The sequence below is a fragment of the Pteropus vampyrus genome, unplaced genomic scaffold (genome assembly GCF_000151845.1).
Source record: "Pteropus vampyrus isolate Shadow unplaced genomic scaffold, Pvam_2.0 Scaffold20, whole genome shotgun sequence".
NCBI lineage: Eukaryota > Metazoa > Chordata > Mammalia > Chiroptera > Pteropodidae > Pteropus > Pteropus vampyrus.
Window position 1 is genome coordinate 2,194,375 of NW_011888801.1, and position 23,588 is coordinate 2,217,962.

Here is a 23,588-nt window from a genome sequence, read left to right on the forward strand (position 1 = left end):
TCTTAACAGTTTAAGTTCTATGGAAGTGTGTCAGTCAGTGCCCTCAAGTCTAGTGTGACCAAATAGACAGTATCTGCATTTTATCACTCTCAACTTTAATTTTACCTCTAAATTTTGCGCATGAATGAGGGGGGAAAATGAAAAGATTAAAAAAGGAAAGTTGAGCATTTTTTTCTTCCCACCCGCTTGGCCATCTTACACTCATATTCTGTTGTATATCCCAGTTCCCAAAGCCGCTGAGTATTGCCATTAGTGATCTGTCTGCTAAGAGACCAATCCAGATGCCTCTAAAAATAACTAGTGTTTATTCATCAGGAAGTATCCTCTGAGGCATTGTTTATGATATTCTGGTTAGCTTCTCTGCACATTTTAGATAATCTTTCTTTTAAAAAAATATTTAATCTTTAAAATGAATTGGGTAATTTTCAGTAAGAAGAGGCAGCTCAGGAGGGCACTGGAGAATGAGATAAAAACTGAAGCTGGGCAGAGCACAAAGCAGAAGAGAGAGGATTTTTTTATATATATAGGTGATAGAAAATTGCACAGTGCCTGATTTAAATGACAGACCTGCTAAGAATTTAAAATGACAATTCTTGGGGTAAAAAGTTTCATGAGGCCTTTTATTATTCTGGAAAGTCAGTTCAGACTGCAATGTGTTTTTAAATCTACTTTATCTTGAACTGAACTGATTAAAGGTTTGTATTTTTAGAACCTAACTAAAAATAAGGTACTTAAAAGCATGTTTCATTATGAAGCCTTTTAAAAGCTGTATCAAAAATTTATTTAAATTAAAGTAAATACAAATATTCTTTGTATTTTCATTCTCTGTGCAAGAGTATGTGCCAGACGATGAAGAGAATTCATACTTTCTCTGCTGAATTATTTATTCATTTTTATTCGAAGCAACAAATTTTAACTTTCTTGTTTTATATGTCTAAGATATAATACTTCTGACTTCAGAGGAAACAAATCAATCCTTGTCTCTTTTCCAGCTTTCTCCGCAGACCCTGATTCTACTCAGAGGATTCCAGACTTGTAGTCTTTCTCTGACTAGTAATGACTCTATCTTACACGACTGAGAGAGAAAAATATTGAATCGTGCTAGCCAATATGGCACCCACTAACCACGCATGGCTATTTAAATTGAAACTTATTGATATTAAATACAATTTAAAATTCAGTTCCTCTGTCTCACTAGGCACATTTCAAGTGCGCTGTAGCCTATAAAGCTAGGTACTACCACTTTGGACAGTGCAGATGTAAAACATATACCTCAGAGAGTGTTCCACTGATCAGCATGGGATAGAAAATCCCCAGGGAGTGTTCAGGAGCTGTTGATTCCCAAAGAATTCTTCAGGATTTTTCTAAAGTTTCTGTGTTCCTCACAAATGTAAAGAATACAATGAATATCACCCAGAGTTTCTGGAAATAAGATGCTAAGTCAGGTCCTACTGGTTAAGATAGTACAATGCTGTTTTCCCAGGTTACTATGTCCCAAAAGAGGACAGTTTTAAAACATTAAGGGAAAGAGAAAAATTAGTCTTCCAGTTCTCTTCATTTAATGATTTATTCATTCAACAAATATATACTACTGAGTACTAGCTATGTACCTAACATACCTAACACTTTGATAGACCCTGAAGGCAAGGCAGAAATGACCAGAGAGTGCACTGTGAAAGAGAACATGGGAGCGGTTCCTATTTTGGATACGATGGTCATGAAACAACTCTCTGAGGAAGTAAAAACTGAAAACTGCATTATCTAGCTATGACAGAAAAAAAAAAGCGAAACAGGGAAACAAATTTCAAACAAAGGGAACAAGAGTAGAAAGGCCCCCAAATAAGAAAGAGCATAATATACTATGTACCTCCAAGAACTGACAGAAGGCCAATGTGTCTGGAATGGAGTGAGTAAGGAGGAAGGAAGTATGAGATAAGACTGGAGAGTGACACATCATATCAACACCATAATTATTATAGGAGTTTCTATTTAGAAAACAAAACAATATGGTCTGGTTAGGTGGGGCAATGTGTAGGAACATCACAATTGGTATTCTGTAGGTGTAGATAGTTATACTGTGGTTTAACATTTGCATTACCAGTTTGTTAGAAATGGAATTAGAAGAGTATACTCTTTAATTTGGAAGACAATGCTAAATTTAAGAGGTGTAATCACCAGTGACAATAAAAGCATAATTTAACATTTATAAAATACTCCATAGTTTATAAAACCTTATTCCACATTTCATTAATTCATTTAATATTCACACAAATCTTTGAGGATACATAGGCCATGTATTGCCATGTAAATTCAAAAAATAAAAAATAGGCTACGTGACTTGTACAAGGTACAAGCTAATACATAATGGAGCCAGAACCAGAGCTCAGCTCTCTGAGTTCAGTACTCTTTCTTATACAAACTACACATCTTTCTCTCTCATACTCTAATGTGTTGGAAGAGGAGGCTAGATTTCCAAATGACCTTGGAAAATGAGAAATATTTTGAAATTCAAAATATTGATATTCACTAGGGTAAAATACAAGCCAGAATAATTAGGAAAAAATAGCAAACTTAAATACAAGATCAGTAATGACTTATGACTGTAGCAGAAAAATAATTTAGGATGAACATGCTATAGTTTTATGATGACAACAGAAAGCACATTGCTAAAATTCGTAGAAGTAGTTAATCTGTAAGTAGTTTGGAATAGTGGTTAAGAGTGTAATCCCTGGAGTCAGACTTAATGGATGCTAGACCTGGCTTCACCATCTAGTATACTTATGACCTTAGGAAGTTACTTAACCTCTCTGTGACTCAGTTTCCTCATCTGTAAAATGAGGGTGTAGTACTAGTACTTATTACTAGGAGTACTTGAGATTTAATGAGTACTTTAGAGCTATATACATGGCTCTTGGTCTCTGCATCTATAAAATAGGCATATAGTAATAATATTCACTGGCTAGAGAAGTTAGGATTTATTAAGCACTTTAGAGCTATATACACGGCTCATAGCTAAATTGCATGAACTTTCTTCCACTTCTCTCCCATTTCCTTTTTATCCTCCCTTATTATAGACCATAATTGAATTCTCAATACTCAAAACTCTTGAGGCCCCTTTCTGGAGATTTGAGGAAGACCTCAGGATGTGAAAGTTTTGGAGAGTATTAAAATAATTTTCAGTAGAGGAAGGAAATTAATATTTATTAAGTACTTAGCATGTGCTAAATATTACATTAACCTCTTTCACTTACCTTATTCTCTTTTGCCCTCACAAGTATTTTTAACTCTTTATTTTGAAAAATTTTAGACTTAGAAAATTTGCAAAAATAGTACAAAATTCCCAGATACTTTTCACTTAGCTTCTAATCTTAACATCTTATATAACCAAGGCATAGTGATCAAGTGTACTTGTCAATCATTTTGTAGAATGTCCCTCAACTTGGGATTGTGTGATATTTTCTCATAATTAAGTTGAGGTTATGTATTTTTGCCAGAAATACCACAGAAGTGCTGTGCCCTTCTCAATGCATCATATTAGGGATGTATATGATGTCTTATGACTGGTGATGTTGACCTTGATCACTGAGTTAAGGTGGTGTTTGTAGTTTATCCTCTGTAAAGTTACTGTTTTCTCATTGTAGTTAATATCTTAGGGGTGATATTTTGGGACTATTCAAATATCCTGTTTGCCCACTAATTTTAACATTTGATCACCAAAGTAAAGTGATATCTGTCAATTTTCTCCACTGTGACATAACTACTTTTCCTTTTGTAATGAATAACTATTTTAGGGCGAGATACTTTGAGGCTATGCAAATATCATTATTGTCTTCAAGCTTTTGCCCACTAATTTTAGTTTATTTCTCTCCAGTATATTTTACCATATTTTCTTAGTATTATATATGAGGAAATGGAGCCTCAGAAAGGTTTATTTACCTGCTCAAGGTACACAAATCCAAGTGTGTCGTACTCTAAATCCCTAGTAATTTCACTATTCTCTTAAGATAGGTTAGCCCAAGTATAAGGGGAAAGAATCTATTGGCAGGAGGGAGAGAGTAATTACAAAACTAGAAATAGGTAGCTTTGAGAAGACAAAATTGAAGTTTTAAGAAAAGTTTTATACTAGATGAGGATCAACAACTGAGGGCAAGCAATGGCTTCTCAAGGCATAGTAAGATATTTAGATTTGGTGTTCACTGCCCGTTACCCCAAAATGACAGAGGGGTTTTGTATGAACTAGATGTAGATACAAATAGAATAAAATGTAACCATCTGTAAGGATTTATGTTTTATATTTGGAAAGTTTATTTCAATCTTGAATTGCCAGTTTTATAAGATTTGAGACATAAGAAAGTTTTCTTTGATTAGGTTACCGAAACTCCATGAAAAAATATATCTTCGCACACGGTCGGTAGAAGACATTCGTGGAACCTCATTCTTAATTTATTTCTCATACCATGTCGAAGAAAGATCTCTATTTAAAAAAACATCCAGTACATGTGTAAGGTGCTGCTCCCAAGTCGATAAAGTGAATCTATTCCTGGAGTTTGCCTCTTATCTTTATTAAATATGAACTGTACTCAGTCATAAGCAAAAATCCTACAGCAGTAAAAATATATGTTGTAAGGAGATTGGGGGAATCTTAATTAAATACATACATTAATTTGAGAGAGTGAATACATTGTTAATATGGCATTTTTTTGATCCTTTCAGCTGTTACTAGTCATTTGGGTTTTTCTTCTCTTTCTTTTTTTTTTAACTGGTCATTTCAAATAGTCTGTCTCCAAAACTGAGGGAATTTCTTTTCTCATCTTATTCGAGTTCAGGCTTAGTTGTGTTTTAAAATAAGCAACCAAAAGTGGAACAGTCAGCATGTTTGAAAGGTCAGCAGCATTGTCCTACCACAAGTGGCTATTCTTTTCAGAAGCAACAGCCCCCTGGAATTATATCGTGTTAGGTGTAATAGAAGCTTAGCTTCATATATCATCTGTGATTTCTTAAGTATTTCGTGAACAAACAACATAAAAGTATTTCACTAAAGATTGTCATACCTTTAAAAATGTCATGGTTTCTAATGTTGTTTGTAACAATTACGACTTGTCTGACTTGCTTACCTAAATTTTTCTGTCCTATATATCCCAATTAATTTGCTTTATGCCACTCAGATACATTCCCCCTCTGGTATGAGTTTCTCTCTCCATAACTGTTTGGCACATCGCACAGTGATAGAGTACTAACAAGTAAAACCAGGGCAGTTTTAGAAGCCCACTGAAGTCATACATGGATTTTTAAATTATCTAAAATTATTGAGAACATAATTCTAAAAATCCTACCCATAGCTTAAGAGTTAGATTTCAAGTCAATAACATTTATGATGTAAAACTTGGTGGTTGCTTCATACACCTAATGTGAATAATAGCATTGGGTCTTCTAGAATTAATTTGTAATTTTTTTAACTTTAGCTTTTAAAATAAATTAAGTCTGCAGAAAATGGTTAGCATCTCTTTCATTTTACTTCTTTGAAAAATTTGGCCTTACAACAACTGTGTTATTTCCAGAGTCAACATAATTATGCTCTGTAAACATCTAAAATAATCCAGTATTCTTTTTACAAATCTTTTATTGGAAAATCGAAAACTACTGACTAGATATTTGCTGATATTAAGGAATTAATATTTATTTTTAAAAATAAAATAATTATATGGTTATGTTTAAGTTGTTATCTTTCAGATTTACAGATGACATTATATAATATCTGGGATTTGCTTTAGAATAATATGAAAGGTGCATGGATGAAGATACAGATGAAATAAGACTTATCATAAATTTAAAATGATTACAATTTGATGGTAGGCTCCTGAGAGGTTATTGTACTATTCTATTTACTTTTGTATGTGGTTAAAATTTTTAAATAATAGCTCTTAATAAATGTTCAAGCCTCTGTTATTTTGCATAGGAGAGGCTAAATCCTTAATGTACTAATAAAGCTTTGCTTATTGCATTGGTTTTGAGATTTTTTTCTCCTTTCTATTAATAGACTGAAGACATTAAAGAGATAGCCAGAAAGACACAAGCTTTGCCAAAGGTGAACTTGAAGAGGCAGCGAGTCGTGATTTTCACCCAAGGGAGTGATGACACTATAATGGCTACAGGTACATGTGCAAACGATGTGTAGACTAATCATTTATAACAATTCTATATTCTTTCTGTTAAAATTCATTCAAAACAATGGTTTTTTTTCTTTTTTCTTTTTTTACCACTTTCATTTATTTTGCACATACACACACACACATACACAACCACCAATTTGTTCTCTGTCTATGAGTTCGGGTTTTTTTTAGATTCCACGTGCAAGCGAGATCATACATTATTAGTCTCTCTCTGTCTGACTTATGTCACTTAGCATAACGCCCTCACTGTCTATCCCTATTTTGCAAATGGCAGGTTTTCCTTCTTTTTTATGGCTGAATGATAGTTCATTTTATATATATGCTACATTTTTTTTTTTTTTTATCCCTTCATCCATCAAATGGACCACTTAGGTTGTTTCCATGTTTTGGCTGTTGTAAGTAATACAGCAATGAACATGAGAGTGCAGATATCATTCTGAGTTAGTGTTTTCATTTCCTCCAAGTAAATAACCAGAAGTGGAATTGCTGGATCATATGGTAGTTTTATTTTTAATTTGTTCAGGAAACTCCATATTGTTTTCCATATTTGGTATACCAGTTTACATTTCCACCAGCAGTGCACAGGGTTCCCTTTTCTCCACGTCCTTGTCATCACTTAATTCTTGTCTTTTTGCTAACAGCCACTCCAGCAGGTATGAGGTGATATATCATTGTGGTTTTGATTTGCATTTCCCTGATTATTAATGATATTGAGTACCTTTTCACATACCTGTTGGCCATTTATATATCTTTTTTGAAAAGATGTCTATTGAGATCCTCTGTCTATTTTTTAACTGGATTGTTTACTTTTTTGCTATTGAGTTGTATGAGTTCTTTATAAATCAAATACATGATCTGCATATATTTTCTCCTATTCCATAGGTTGCCCTTTTATTTTGTTGGTGGTTTCCTTTGCTGTACAGAAGTGCTTTTTAGTTTGATGTGGTCTCACTTGTTTGTTTTTGCTTTTGTGGCCTTTGCTTTTGGTTTCAAATCCAAAAAAAATATTTACTGCCAAACCAATGTCAAGGAACTTGCCAACCCTGTTTTCTTCTTAGAGTTTTATGGTTTCAGGTCTTACTTTTAAGGCTTTAATCTATTTTAAGGTAATTGTTGTGTATATTGTAAAATAGTAGTCCAGTTTCATTCTTTTGCATGTGGCTGTCCAGTTTACCCAACACCATTTATTGAAGAGACTGTTTTTTCCCCACTGTGTATTTGTGGATCCTTTGTCATAAATTAATTGACCAAAAATGTGTGGGTTTATTTCCAGGCTTTCTAGTCTGTTCCATTGTTTTCTATGTTTGTTTTTATGCCATTACCATACTGTTTTGATTACTATATCTTTATAATATTGTTTGAAACAAGGAAGTGTGAAACTTCCGGTCTTGTTCTTTTTTCTCAAGATAGCTTTGGCTATTTGAGGTCTTTTGTGGCTCCATATAAAATTTAGGATTGTTTGTTCTATTTCTGTGAAAATGTATCTTTTATAGTTTTTTTATTTTAATAAATATACTTACCTTCTATCTTAGTAAAAAAGATTTCATTTTCAAGAAGATGCTTTATGAAAATTCAGTTGAGTAAATCCACCTCGGTTTAATTTATTTACTTTAATATTTTAGAGATATTGTCAATCTAGAAATGTCTTTTATGAAAAAAATAAATTTTAATTACCAAATACCTATGCTCAAATAAAATGAATTTATCCAACTATGAACAAATAAAATCCAGAAGTAAGTTACTTCCTCAGTTTTAAATTTGAAGAAGAAACCTCACTTCAGTTTTTTTTCAGCCATCTATTTTATAGCACTCATAGTCATAGGAATTTCATCTGGTCAACAAATATTTTATAGATTAAAGTGATTAATATTGTCAATATGATGCTATCTACTATTAAAGCCAAAATACAAACCTTTTAATTCTGCCTGAACCAGTAAGATAAAAACCAATCAGTTAATAATTATTATAAACAGCAATTATTATCTCTGTGTTTATTCAATACTCTGCTGAAATTTCAGGTATGAGCCTTAAAAATCTAACTTGGAAATAAAATTAATATACATCAATATACGAATACAAAGAAATATACTTCTTAGTTATTGGTACAGATTACATGGGTTGTATTGACCCAGAGAAGGAAATCAATAAAGCTTGACAGAAGATGTTATAGTGAATATAAAGTAAATTTTTGTTGAATTAAATATATAAGCCTGAAAAGTGTCAAAGGAGAAATTACTGTCAAATTTGGGGGAGTAGGTACCCTAGGATTAATTCATTCCAACTTTTTTAGAATTGTCAAAAGCAAGATTCAGAGATTTACTTCAAAAAACATTTGTCTCAAAATAATTCAGTGAGTGGCAAATAGTGAAGTGGGGTTACAGATGAAATGAGATTCATCATGAATTAATAATTGTGGAAACTGAGTGATGGGTATATGGGGGTTGGTCATTATGCTATTACCTCCACTTATGTATATGTTTAAAATTTTCCATAATTAAAAGTATAAGAAACAGAAAGACAGAAAAGTAAAAATTAATTTTTCAAATAAGATTCAGAGATATTAAGTTTTATTTCTATTATATCTTGGTTTTCCCAAGATGTATTGATATCCTTGCTAAGCCTTGAATTCTAGGAAAGATTTAAAGAGAGGAGGGCAATCCAGTCAAAGAGGATCGTGTGAGAACAGGCACCAGGTACTGTATAATGCTTTATTTTTTGTGACACGGAAAGCCAGCATGTTAATTTGTACAAGAGAGAAAATAAATAAGTCATGAAAAGATATCCCTGCATTGATAAATATCTGAATTGCTGTATTCCTGTAATATACTTACTATAGTCTGTGCCCTATTCCTGTCTTAGCAATAAACACCATTTGGAAAAGTGAAAAACATGCAGACTTCGTATTTTATAGAAACTGTCGTACTGCCTTCAGAGTCATAAAATGTTGTTTGGTTGTTCTTTATGGAGGCTTTTATTTTCAGGCTTTATTCTAGATATACATATTGTACCAGTGTCTTCTTCATTGTGAATTTGCACAAATTTCACAAAATTGAAACCTTTAAAATTAGCCTTCCCTTCCTGTGACTGAATTTCCTTATCAACTCATTTTGTTCTTTATTAAATGTATTAAACCATTCTTAGGAATGCTAATCAGTAGGAATTTATTTGAGGAAAGACACTGGCTAATCTTTGCTGTTTCTACTATATGAAAATGAACTTAAATTAGAGGATGCACTATATCTGCAATGCATGATAAATACAAGATGGATAGAGAATCTGTTCAGTGGTGTCAGCTACAAAAGCAAACATGATAAATGTTAATGCAGTTTTGAGCCCTGGGATAAGCTATTCAGTGCACAAGCATAGCTGAATCTCTTTGCTATGTTGTTATTCATGGCAGCCAAATAAATGTCAATAATAAAAGAGAATTAAAGATTTTCATTTCCCAGAGGCAATCCTCTAATACGGCTTGATCTTTCATTTCATTTGTAATTCGTTCTCATGTCAGGATGCAATCATTCGCCAGGCTCTGGGTGTCATGTTAAGTCATTTAATAATGATTAAGAACATAAAAATGCTTGGCCTGTGGGGCAATCCACAGAAGAGATGCCAATTTGTTATTGTTTTTTCTTCTTTCCTCTTGAATATGGATCAGCTTTTTTCCACCTCCTAGCATTAAAATACTAATGGAAAATGGGGTCCCTTAATTTACCATAAGTGACATTCCAGAATGGCACAAGGCAGTGCTAACACACTTATTAAAACACTAATTAGGAATCATCGTTCCTTAAACCTCACACTATAGAGTATTTTTAAATGATCAATGCTAAGTTTGTGGCGTTTAGCAATAATATAACAAAATCGGGTTCCTTGATATTTAATTCTAGAGACATTTCTCCTTTTGTGATATGGTATCTATAAACCACTTTTTCTTATTTTATAAATGTAATTCTTTGACTTTCTCTACTCTAAGTTGCCTGTGAATCTTAAGCCTTTTCCACTTACCCTATTTTTTTGGCCATTGCTGTTTTTCAGTTGGGTATGTATCCTCTATATCGAACCCAGTGGTTTTGTCACATATCATTGTTTCATTGCTTGCAGGCTAAATGAATTCCAAGTCTTTGGGGGTTACAGGAGGACCCTCTGGAAAGTAATAAAAGTAAGAGTCTGGGAGTAAAAGACAAGAAAGAAAATGTGATTCTGTTCATTTTGATCCTTTTAATAAATGTTGAATTAACTTGTTAGGTCTGATGAGAGTCAGGTCAAGGAAATCATTTCTGTGTCTATAAACTTTACAAAAACTAAGATTAAAGATTTTCATTATCTACTGGACAGCAGATACTAATGAGGTCTTTATATATGAACATCTTATTATATTAAATATTGTACTGAAAAAATATTGTATACATAAACATATGCATACATATACACATATATACACATATGTTTTTATAGAAGGTTTATATTTCTCCAAGTTTCTGTACTAAATGTGCACTAACAACTAGAAAAACAATAAGAATTTTATTCTAAATTGAAAATGATACATTTCAAACAGTGGTTCTTATGAGAAAATGAAAGAGGTCCATTGGAGAATAAATCGTAGACTTTTCTGAATACTTTCAGAATTCTTTCTGGGCTGTTTGAGTTGTAATTTTACTCAAAGGGAAAAAATAGATTAGGTCAGAGGTTTTCAGCTGGAAGACTGGTACAATTATATCAGAATCACCTAGTGGGCTTTTGGTAAATACAGCCCTACAACACCTTCCCCTCAATCTGATACATCCCTGTGAAGAGTTCAAATACACATCCTCAAGATGTGTGAGAATGGGGATGGTGGAGTCTAGGGGAAAACATGTGTAAGATTGTGTATTTGTTGAAAAAACACTCCCTTAGGAGCAGTTCCTATTCTTCACCTCTCACTTTGAAGACCATTGGATTAGGTGATCTGATAATGTTACCTCAAGTTTTGTGATCCTGTGATATGATGGAAGCAGAACCTTTTAGCAACTAAGCATCTATTACTTCAATAAGACAAGCCTTGATGAATGCTTGTCTTTCTCGTTCAATCACAGAGTATCAAGAACCCATCCACTATGACAGGTAATCTACATATCACTTTAAATAGTTTCCTGCCTTTGAGGAGCTTATTATTTGTGATAGTCACATCATAGTGCCCTTTGTCATTTCATTACGAGTAAATAGGGTTATTGAAGTTACTTGTCCTTATGTTCCTAAATCCTAAAAGAAATTTGTCACCCCATTTGCTAGTTAAGTTTTCGTGTTCTTTGAAAACACTCAGTGCCGTCCATTACTCTACAAGATAAGGTCAGTGTGGTTTGCAATTCTGATAGGCATAAAGCACAGAAAATACAGTAGGAAATGCAAACTATAACGGAAAACAATCTCAGCAGCTTGTAGAATAGTGTCTGCACATCATCACAAGTCCTACTGCTACAAAATGTTATAATAAATCATTTTGAAAATGTTTTCTCTACTACAGCCAAACCAATTTTAAATGATGATCTTGTTAGCATAGGTTGGTGATGGTGTGGATAGAACAAATCAAGTAGCATACTTTTAGAATGTTTGTGTATGGCATTCATAGAAAAAGTTCTTACCAGATGAGATTTTAAAGAATAGATACTTCTTAACTATGAATGTAAGCAACACTAATTAATTATTAATTCATGTTACATTTTTAGATTTTTGTAACTGCAAAGGACAATGTTATTTATTTAGCCAAGGAGTCAAAAATACTTTAGATTATTATTTGAAACATATGTGAAACTGTCACATTCCTAACAAAATAATATCTAGGGGGCATGGTTTGTATGGTTTAGTGATCTCACGTCTGTCAAGAAATGAGACTTTTTTCAACTCCCACCTTTCTATCAAAACTAGAAAGCAAAATGGAAGACAGCCTACACTAGGCAAATGTTAGCCCTGTAATAGTATTTCTGAAAAGAACTTTAAGTCAGATTTATTGAGATATAGATTACATAAAGTAAAATACACACATATTTTACTTAGTAACAATGAACAACCACCGTAATCAAAATATAATATATCTTGTATACTTTGTTTTGATGTATAATATGCATACAGAATTGGTACAACTTTTTATTAGGTGAACACATCTTTGTCACTACCACCATATCAAGAAATGGAACACTTCTAGCACTTTAGAAGCCACCTCTTGTGCTCCTTTCCTAATCATTATTCCCACCAAAAGTAACCATTATTTTGGCTTCTTCTGCTAACAATTAATTTTGACTTTTTTTGAAATAGAATCACCCAGTATATAGACTTTTTTTCTTGCTCTTTCCCCATCCTTTTTGAGCATCACTTTACTTTTTAACAATACAAAATTCTCTAAGCTCTTGTATTTTCCCTGCCTTAGTCCTAGAATCAACCATTTCTTCAAATAACCCATGTTCCTTATATTGGCAAATGTTATTTAGACACCCAAATCTGGGTTCTAAGAATGCTCATCACTCTTGAGTATTGTTACTTCTAGGCCAACTTAGCAAATAGATTGGCAATTTATGTATGTATAATAGCCCGTGGATACACACCCATCTATATTTATGTCTATAGCTATCTGTTTACATATGTAAATTCTATGACGTCAAACTGATACCTTTGATTCCAATCTAACAACACAGTGTTCATTCTAGCCTTCTCCCTTTCCTTATTTATAACTTCTTCCTCTGACATTGACAGTTCTGGCTCTAATTACTTAAAATATATTTACTTGTTTATTTCATCCTAAAGTATTTTTTACTTGTTTACCCATGCCCTTGTGAGAAGTACACTTTTTTTTACTAGAGTACAGTGTTCGTTTATAGCTCTTTTTGTCTTTAGCCCTATAATGTCTAGTCAAATACTGTTATCCAAAGTAACTTTAGGTTAGTTCTTTCATTCCATCCACTTCAGTGTGGTTACATTATTCATTTGTAATACAATTAGGTTAATTTGTTAGAGCTTGTATTCCATTTTTGTTTCCTTTCATATCTGTGTTGGTTTTTTTAATAAGTAAAATTCACTCTTTACAATGTCGAGTTCTGTGTGTTTTGACAGATGCATAAGATCATGTAGCCACCGCTATAGTAGTGATACAGAAGAATTCCAGTTTTCTAAAGTGATGGTATTAATTTATACTCCCACCTGCAGCATATAGAATGGCTTTTATTGTTCCACATCTTCACCAGCATTTGCTACTATTCATCTTTTACATTTTAGCCATTCTGGTAAATATATACTACACTTTCATTGTGATTTTAATTGGAATTTTTCTCTTGCAATGAGATGGGACACCTTTTCATCCGCTTATTAGCATTTGGATATCTTCTTTTGTGAAGTACCTTTTGAACTCTTTTGCCCATATTACATTGTCTTATCGATTTGTAATTCTTTTTACAGTCTGCTTACAAGTCTTTTGTTAGAAAAATGTAATGCAAATATACTCTCCACTCTGTAGCTTTCCTTTTCTCTCGTCATGGTATCTTGTGATAAATAAAAGCTCTTAATTTTAATATAGTCCAATTTATGATATTTTCCCCTTATGAGAAGTACTTTTTGTGTTCTCTTAAAGAAAATCTTTGCATATCCCAAGCTCATGAAAATATTTTCCTATTTGATCTTTTTTCCCCAAAACTTTTTAATTTTTTACTCTTTTCCTCTAGACCCACAGTCCATATTGAATTAAAATTAATTTTTATATATGGTGTGGGATAGAAGGCATGATTCATTTTTTCCCATATGACTAATCAGCTGACCCATCATCATTTATTAAAAGGAAGATTTTTTTCCCTAACTGCACTAAATTGACACCTTTGTCACATTTCAGATGACCTTATATTGGTGAGTCTTTTTCTAGACTTTCTATCCCAATCTTCTCTTTATCTTTGTACCAGTTTACATTCTTTTAATTACTTAGTTTATAATCAGTCTTTTTACCTGGTATGGTCTTCCAACTTTGTTCTTCAGGATTCTCTTGGCTCTTCTTGGCCCTTTGCATTTCTACATGAATTCTAGAATGAGCTTGTTAAAAAATTTTACAAAAATTTTTTTAATCCTTACTAGAATTTTTATTCAGGTTATATTTAATCTGCATATCAGTTTGGAGAGAAATGACATCTTTATGATATTGTGTCTTTCAATCCATAGAGTATTTCCCTTTATCAATTTAGATGGTCTTTAATTTTTCTCAAAATGTTTATTGTTTTCAGTGTAATGGTCCTGTGTGTGTGTGTGTGTGTGTGTATGTGTGTGTGTGTGTGTGTGTGTGTGTGTGTGTAGAGAGAAAGAGAAAGATTCCTAATTATTTGTTTTTGATGCTATCCATTTTTAAATGGCATCCTTTTAGATTTCAGTTTCTGTTTGTTTTTTATTGGTATATAGATTTTTTATAATGACCTCATTTATACTAATTAATTATAATAATGTGTCTGTTGAGTCTTTTGAATTTTCTATGTATATAATACTATCATCTGTGAATAATGACAGTTTCATGTCTTCTTTTCCAATTTTTTTACTTTCTTTTCTAACTGTACTAACTAACACAGTAAAGCACACTAAATATGAGCACAATTAAAATGATTATAGTGAGCATCTTTATCTCATTCCCTATCTCAGGTGAAAAACCTTCAGTATTTCATCACAAAGGACAATGTTTACTAGTCTATTTGTAAACACTTTATCAGATTTAGGGAGTTTCCTTCCATTCATAGTTTGCTAAGACTTTTGTTGTTGTTATTGTTGTTGTAAAGATTTTTTAATCATCAAAGAGTATTGAATTTTATCAAATAGCTTCTACATCTATTAAGATTACTATATGACTTTCTTCCCTTTTTTCTTCTAATGTGTGAATTACAGCTTGATTTTGCAGTGGTAAACCACCTCTGCATTTTTTATATAATCCCACTATTGTCATGATATTTTAATTTATCATTGGCTTGGATTGGGTTATATTTTGTTTTAAATTTTTGCATGTTGTTTATGAGACTATGTCTGTAATTTTCCTTTCTGTAATATCCTTGTTAGTTTGAGTAGGAACATTATGATGACCTTATAAAGTGAATTAGAAAGTGCCTTTTTCAGTTCTAGAAGAGTTTTATAAAATTGATGTTATTTCTATGTAAATATTTGAAAGAGCTCTCTCATCAGGATATCTAGGCTTAGCAAATACTTTGTTGGATGGTTTTTCATTACAGATTCAGCTTCTTTAATTGAATAGCAATGTTCAGTTTTTTCTATTTCTTCCTATACCAGTTTTGATAAGTTGTATTTTTCTAGGAATTTTTCTAATTTATCTAAATAGTCAAATTTATTAGCATAAAGTTATTTATAATATTCTCATCTTTCTAATTACTGTTAAGATCTATAGTGATGTTTCTTTTTAAATTCCTGATTGGGGATTATATTTGTGCTCTTTCTCTTTTCCTTTATGACTCTTCCTAGAGGTTTAGTTTAGTTTGGATTTTTCAACAAGTAGATGCCAAGATGAGGTTAGACATTCAGATTTACTGAAGGAAACACCTGTGAGGGAAAATAAGGTGGGAGCCAGAGGAGACAGGGAGATGTATTAAATTGTAGTACAGGTCTGCCGCCTGTGATGTAGAGAGGGGAGGAAAGGAGGTTGGTCAGTAAGAGGCTTAGATTGCAATACAGTTAAAATTTGACAAGACCAGTAGGAAATCCTCAAGCCAAAGTTGCCCAAAGGAGCCCACATCTCCATAGATCTCCATAGTATTTCTTCTGTGCTCATAGCCTCAGCGTGGTAGATTCAGAGCACAGCTGGGGCCATCAGTCAGTAATGCTCCACATGGCAGATCTCAGAGCCACAGGTTTATCAATTTTATTAGTCTTATAAGGAACCAACTCTGCTTTTGTTGATTTTTCTCTATTGTATGTTTATATGTATTTTTTTAATTTCTGATATTTACTATTTCTTCTGTTTTCTGTAGTTTAATTGGCAACTTTTATTGTCTTAAAATATTTTCATTATTTTCCATTCAAAATATTTTCTAATTTTTATTGTCATTTCATTTTTAATCCATAAGATATTTAGAAAGTTTTGTTTAATTTCCAAATATCTGGAGATTTTCTTGTTTGTTTTTAATTTTTGATTTAATTCCATTGTGTTCAAATGTGCTGAATGCTTTTAGTTCTTCAAAATTTGTTGAAGTTTTTGTCTTCTTGCACACTGTATGGTCAATTTTATACATGTTCTTTATGCATTTGAAAAGAATGTATATGCTGACATTCTTAAATATGGTCCTTGTATATGCAGTTAAGTTTGTTGTCCAGATCACTTATACTCTTGTTTAGTTTTTGTCTACTTGTAATATCGGTTGTTGAGAGAGGTTTATTAAAGTATCCGGCTGTGATTGGGTTTTGCGCATTCTCCTTTTGGTCTGTCAACTTTTGCTTTATATATTTTGAAGCTATCTTAGCACATGTATATAAGTTTACAACTCATATGGATTGAACCTTTTATCATTGTGAGATATCCTTTACCTCTAATAATGCTTCTTGCCTCAATATCTATTGTTTCTATTAGTATAACTGTACCAGCTTTCTATCGGTTAGTGTTTGCATGGTGTATCTTTATTCAACGCTATACTTTCAACCTTCCTATATTCTTAAATTTAAGATTTTTTTTTTGTAATTGGCATATAGTTTTTGTTGTTTTTAAATTTATTCTGACAGTTTTATCTTTAATTGGCATTTATTTATATTGAATAAATATTTCTCTTAGATTTATACCTTACATCTTACTTTTTTAATTCTATGTCTCACATGTTTTTCTTCTTTTTTCTTTTTTTTCCTGCTTCTTTTTGATTAATAGAGTATATTTTATTCTCATTTCCTTCTGTATTAGCTTGGCAATTGTATATCTTTTTAATATTATTTGCCCTAAATATTACAAAATAAATCCTTGATATTAAAGTCAAATATAAACTACAACTTTTACCAATTCTCATGCAATAGTAAAATCTTAAAACATTATAATTCCAGAATTTAAGCCTTCCAACCTTTTTTATTATTTTGTGCATTTGAATTTATTCTTTCCATTGTTTTTCTTTTTTCCTGAATTTCCATGTTTTCTTCTGCTGAAACAGCTTCCTTTAGTCTTTCATTCAGTGCGGGAATTCTCTTGTTTGTTTTTTTTAAAATGTTTTTATTTTGCCTTTCAATGAATATAGAACTCTACATTGAGAGCTATGTTCTTAAAGATGACCTTTTATTATCTTTTAGATTCTCTTTTATTTGTTGAGAAGTCAGCTGTTAGTCTTATTCTTGTTCCTTTGAATATAATATTTCCATTTTCTCTGACCGCTTTTTAGAATTTTCCTTGACTTTAATTCTGTATTTGGTTCTGGTTTTCCTTGCATTTATCCTTCTGGGGTTTTTAGTGCTTCTTAAATCTACAGTTGATGACTCCAGTTTCAAAATATTCTCAGTCATTATCTCTTTAGGTATTACATTCATCCTTCTACTTGAGACCAATTATATAGATTTTAGGCCTTTTTATTGTGTCCCATATGTCTTTTATACGCTTTTGTATTTTTCATCCTTTTTTTCTCTCAAGCTTCAGCTGATATGTTTTGCAGTTTGGCAGTTAGTTCACTAATCCTTTCTTTCCTGCTTTGTCCAGTCTGCATTTCAACACATCCATTGAGTTCTTTATTTCAGTAATCATATTTTTCATTTTCTAAATTATTTGATTCTCTTTTTATTGATCACGGTTCTATAATATAATCCTCTACTTTGTCATTTTTTTAACATGTTAATCACAATAATAATAAATTGCATGTTCAGAACTATAATATCTCAGTCATCTGTGAATCTCTTTCTTTTGTCTTCTTTTCTTTTGGTCTTATTTTTTGGTTTGCCAGGTAAATTTTCATTAAATGCTAAACATTGTTCATAATAAATTATAGCGTTTGTGTTGGTGATATTGTCTACTTGTAGAAGGCAGCTAGTGTAAAGGTAGATCAAGGACCGAGCCAACTCAAGCGTGGGTTGCAATTTTGTAAGGCTCAATCTACTTCTAATTTGTTCCCACTCCTATGCTATTGCTCTCCTGAAACCCTAGATGTTCTCTTTGGTGGGTTCCTTAGTGAGTTCTCTTTGGTACCATACAACTACCAAAAGCACTACTGTGCCTTTTAGAGGTCTTCTGCTTAGTGTCTTAGTCTCTTATCCTGCTACCTTACAAATTTGACAAATTACCTCAAAGAGGAAAACCCCTGAGTGTAAGGCTTACTCCATTGTGTTCCCCTTCTCTTCAGGATCATGACACCTAAATTCTGACTGCATTGGCAGGCCCAAACTCCAATTTTTGTTTCACAAGCCCTGGAGACTGCCAAAAGCTCTCTTGGCTTCTCTGCCACTTGTAAGAATCTATTGTCTAGCTCCTCAACCTTTAACCCAGCACCAAGAATTTGTAAATGCCCTGAGGAGAAAATTTATTGAATATATCAGCCTAACCCTTTATGGTTCTTCTCTCTCAGGGATCTTGTCCCATCAGATCTTGGCTACACTGGCAATTCTCTCATACCTTCATTTATTTTTTAAAATATTTTTATTTTTGCTGCTTTTCTAGTTTATGGTGTAAGAGGTGATTTTTACAGTTGGTTTGTTAAGCTATGGCATTAGAGCCTAAATTTAAGTTCTTAGTCAATATTTTTTATTACAAAATAGAGAAATACGTGGCCCAATAAAGTTAAGTGAGCTCATCTCTTTATTATATGAGGTTCTTAGCGATTTAGCAATACTACCCTCTATAACCCACTTTGAGAAAGGCTAGATTAGGTAATTTCTCCAATTTCCCAATGTTAGAGATAAAAACAGCTGGATTAGAACCCTGCCTCTTTAATCCCAGTCTAGTCTAATCTGTTTTATACATGTTGCCTCATTTACTTACAACAGTGGTTCTCAACCAGGAGCAATTTTTACCCTCACTTTTGGTTGTCACAACCGGGTAGATGGTGGAAGGTGGGAGAATTCCACTTACTTCTAGTGGATAGAGGCCAGAGATGCTACTACACATCCTGTAATGCACAGGACAGCTACCCACAACAAAGAATTATCTGGCTAAAATTATCAGTAGTGCCAAGGCTGGAAAAACCTTGGCAGTAGTGCCAAGGCTGGAAAAACCTTGGCTTATCTCAGAATGTATATTTAAATGATCAGTATCTGCTTTCTCATTCCATTAACCATAAGACCAATACTAATAGACTATAGTGGCATAAATCTTGTAGAATACATCTAGAGGCCCCCTGATCCAAGAAAACGTCTATATATGATCTAGTCCATACTTAGTTAACTGTATTTCTCAGAGTTTCTGCCAAACAATTTCCAATTCTAAGCCTTAAGTTAGAATTCATTCAAGTGGGAAAACAATCTGATGTGCTGATATGTATTCATATCTTATAAATTCATTTTGTATATGGGAATGGATATCTAGATTATAGCTACATTTATCTGCACGTTTATTTAGACAGACATATATATACATACACACACAAACGCACATTAGCTTAAATAGTTCTTAGAGAATGTATCCTTCTTTTAAAACTCCGGTTAATCAATTTTTATAATTGAAAGCTCTTGAAAATATAATACAAATGGATATTTATCTAAGACGTATATTACAAAATATTTTTCAAAATAATTGTTTGTATGCAGTGAGTAATTCTTCTGAAATTCAATTAGACTTTACAATTCATTTTTCAGAGCATTACAACTTAGTGGCAAATTTTTACTTTGGCTGAAACGCTGCATGCAGATTTTCAACTTAGATAAAAATCTTTGGAAGTGTAGCAGAAAAGTCTGATTCAGATAATTGAATAGCAAAATTTTACATGGTTAAAAGGAACAAAGTACTTGCCCATTGAATATTAAAATCTGTACTTAAATGAAGACTTATCCCTCTTGCTTATTCCTTTTAAGCCTTAGCCAAGATGGTTTATCCTAATTAAACTTCTTTAGAAGCTCACATCATTTTTGACTCATCGATTTTTAAAGTAGCCCAACAGAAGCCAGCATTTCTGAGGAATCCCCCTGCCCTTTATTTAATCTTGGCACATAAAGTTTATTTAGGTTCTTTCTGCTTCTGTTAAGCTATTTTAAGTTCTTATGTTTAGAACTTTTCTGGTTTAATAAACAATCTAAAGTCTTAAGAAAATGTCCTAATTTTTTGTCAATTTAATAATTTTACACTTAGCCATCTATTCATTTATCATAATAAATTTTGCCTGTACTCATAATCATTTCCTTTAGTTCTAGAACGCCACCCTTTACCCACCTATAACAAAGGAGAAATTTTAAAAAATGTTTTGTGAATAGACAATATATTTACATGGTTTAGAATTCAAAAGATGCAATAATTAGGGCTGTTTGGCTATCTAATACTTATGAAGAAGTAAGCAGTTTTTCATTAGTGGGATGACCGTAAAACTTATCAAAACCCAGATACTTTTGAGAGTGAAAGGGGATGCCATCAATTATACTAGGACTCTCTTAGGCAAACCAGTCCATATGGTTGTGCTAATCATTACAGATATTTAAACAAAGGCGTTTGGTAAAATGAATTCTTACATTGGTTGAGGTTTTAGACTGTGTTTCTAACATTTCTTCCAACTCAAAATTTTTTATCATGCTCTAAGAATATACCAGGTAATATTGAATTTAAAGAAGTCTAAGGATCTCCATTCTCAAACAGGACCATCTCAAGCAGGACAAGATGGAGAGCAAGACACTAACACTACAAATAAATTCAAATCAGTATGGTGTTATTGAGTACCTACTATGTATCAAGAATTGTGGTTTAAAGATAAATGAGACAAAAAACTCCTTTTCCTGAAATGTAGGAGAGACATAATTCACTAATAGAGTGGTATATGATATTTATGAAGTGGTATATGAGGTTTATGAAGTAATTTTCATAGAAGAACAGAAGGAACAAAAAGTTGGGGAAAGTTTCACAAAGAAAGTGATGTTTGAACTAGGCTTTGAAGAATACTATGATCTTGGCAAATTGAGATTACAAAGGAATATAAGTTGGTGGAATACGATCAAAAGGCAAAGAGGCCTTAAAGATGTGATCTATCATATTACAAAGAATGTCAAATATCAGGGAGAGTGGTATGGGTAAGCATGAAACAGTAGGTTGTGATAAGCCTTTGAATGCTATGCTGGGTAGTACCTGATTAAGTGCTAAAAGTACATGCAGAGAAGGAAGAGATCATTTGGACTACAAAACATTTCGTGGTCAGTTTATTATAATTCCATAAAAGAAAAGAACTGCACTTCTGTTTTGTTTATGGAGCCTTGTTTCAGAGAGATCAACAAATAGTAAAGATAAGGTTTTTTTAATTAAATGCCAAAGAATTAAAGCTGCTGCAATAATCTTTCTAAAAACAATATCAGCGATGAACAATCTCACAGGATTAGAGTGAGACAAATTTGATAGGTTAGAAAAATTGTGGAGAAAACGAGCTATATATAAAATGTGGTAAAAGCACTAGGGAAAATGCCTTAGAAAATTAATAAAGATTGCATTGGTTTAAAGATAAAAACTAATGCAAAAAGCTAATGAATTCAGTCATGGAGAAACTTTATACTAAAGTGCTTTCTAAAAGAATTGCTGCTGGATGGACTACTGGCTCTTATTAAGCATTTTTTTTTTTTACCTTAAAAAAAGATTAATAACCCATTAATAAAATTTATAGTTGATACTAAATTAAGAGTTACTATAGCTGTTGATAAAATGATAGAAATTCTGATAATACTGGAAGTTAGAAATGGAAGTTCAAAATGTTTAAAATAAACTATATTTACCCCATTTTTAAATCCACATAGAAGCAGTGGGTAACAAAGAAATGTCTCTATTTCCAGGAACTACTCCTGATGTAGGAATTAAGAATGGACAGTAGAGTCACCTAAAATTTAGAGCAGTAGTAATATCTCTTCCCTGAAGAGTTTACTTTTATACGATATGTAATATGATTAAATTCTATGATTCAAAGTGGATTTTTATGAAGATTCTCAGATAAATCTTTGTGATTGAATTTTCTATAGAACTCTATTCTTTCTGTGATTCTAGTTTAATAAAGGAACTGTTTTAAAATTGGCCTGTTCTTCCTTCCCTCAAAGATCAGGAACAAGGCAAGTCTGTCCACTATATTGAATGACCACGGTTATTCAATATAATATTGGAGGTCCTAGCAGGTGCCGTCAGACAAGAGAAAGATATAAAAGTCATCCAAACAGGAAACAAAGAAGTCAAACTGTCACTATTTGCGGATAACATGATTCTCTATATAGAAAAACCTAAAAAATACTACTAAAAACAATGAGCAAATACAGTAAAGTTTCTGGATACGAAATCAACGTTCAAAAATCCATACCATTCCTATACTCTAATAATGAAGCATCAGAAAAAGCAGTGGAAAAAATAATTCCTTTTGCAATTGCAACAAAAAGAATAAAATACCGAGGAATAAATTTAATGAAACAAGTGAAGGACCTGTATAATGAAAACTATATGACCCTATTAAGAGAAATCAAAGAAGATACAAAGAAATGGAAAGATATTTTGTTTTCTTGCATTGGAAGAATAAACATAGTTAAAATTACCATATTACTGAAAGCATTATAAAGATTTAATGTAATCCCCATCAAAATCTCATTGGCATTTTTTAAAGAAATAGAACAAAAAATCATCAGACTTGTATGGAAGCACAAAGACCCCGAATCGCCAAAGCCATCCTGAGAAAAAAGAACAAGGCTGGAGGCAACATTCTGCCCATCTTCAAATTATACTACAAAGTGACAATAATCAAAATGGCATGGTATTGTCGGCAAAACAGACTCACGGACCAGTGGAACAGAATCGAGAGTCCAGAAGTAAACCTGTATTTATATGAGCAAATAGTTTTCGACAAAGAAGCCAAAAACATAAAGTAGAGAAAGCATCTTCAATAAATGGTACTGGGAAAACTGGAAAGCCACTTGCAAAAGAATGAAACTAGACTGTTGTCTATTACCACACACCAAAATTAACTCAAAATGGATTAAGGACCTAAATATAAGACCTGAAACATAAAATGCATAGAAGAAAACATAGGAACTAAACTTAAAGACCCTGAACTTAAAGAGGATTTTATGAACTTGACCTCATAAGCAAGGGAAGTAAAAGCTAAAATAAATCAATGGGACTACATCGAACTAAAAAGCTTCTGCTCAGCAAAAGAAATCGTCAACAGGGTAAAGAGACAACCATTCGAATGGGAATATATATTTGCAAGCAACACCTCCGATAAGGGCCTAATATCCAAAATATACAAAGAACTCATACAGCTCAATAACAACAAAAAACAAATGATCCAATCAAAAATGGGCGGA

General features: G+C 32.4%; 1 protein-coding gene across 3 annotated transcripts in view; it reads left to right on the top strand.

Annotated features, from left to right (window-relative positions):
* ADK (adenosine kinase) overlaps window positions 1-23,588 on the top strand; it is a 475,283-nt gene that overhangs the window by 394,862 nt on the left and 56,833 nt on the right. For all 3 annotated transcript variants that reach the window (XM_023527928.1, XM_023527927.1, XM_023527929.1), the window contains exon 9: window positions 6,038-6,152. In XM_023527928.1, the coding sequence (XP_023383696.1) occupies window positions 6,038-6,152 (115 nt within the window). The remainder of the gene's footprint in view (window positions 1-6,037; window positions 6,153-23,588) is intronic.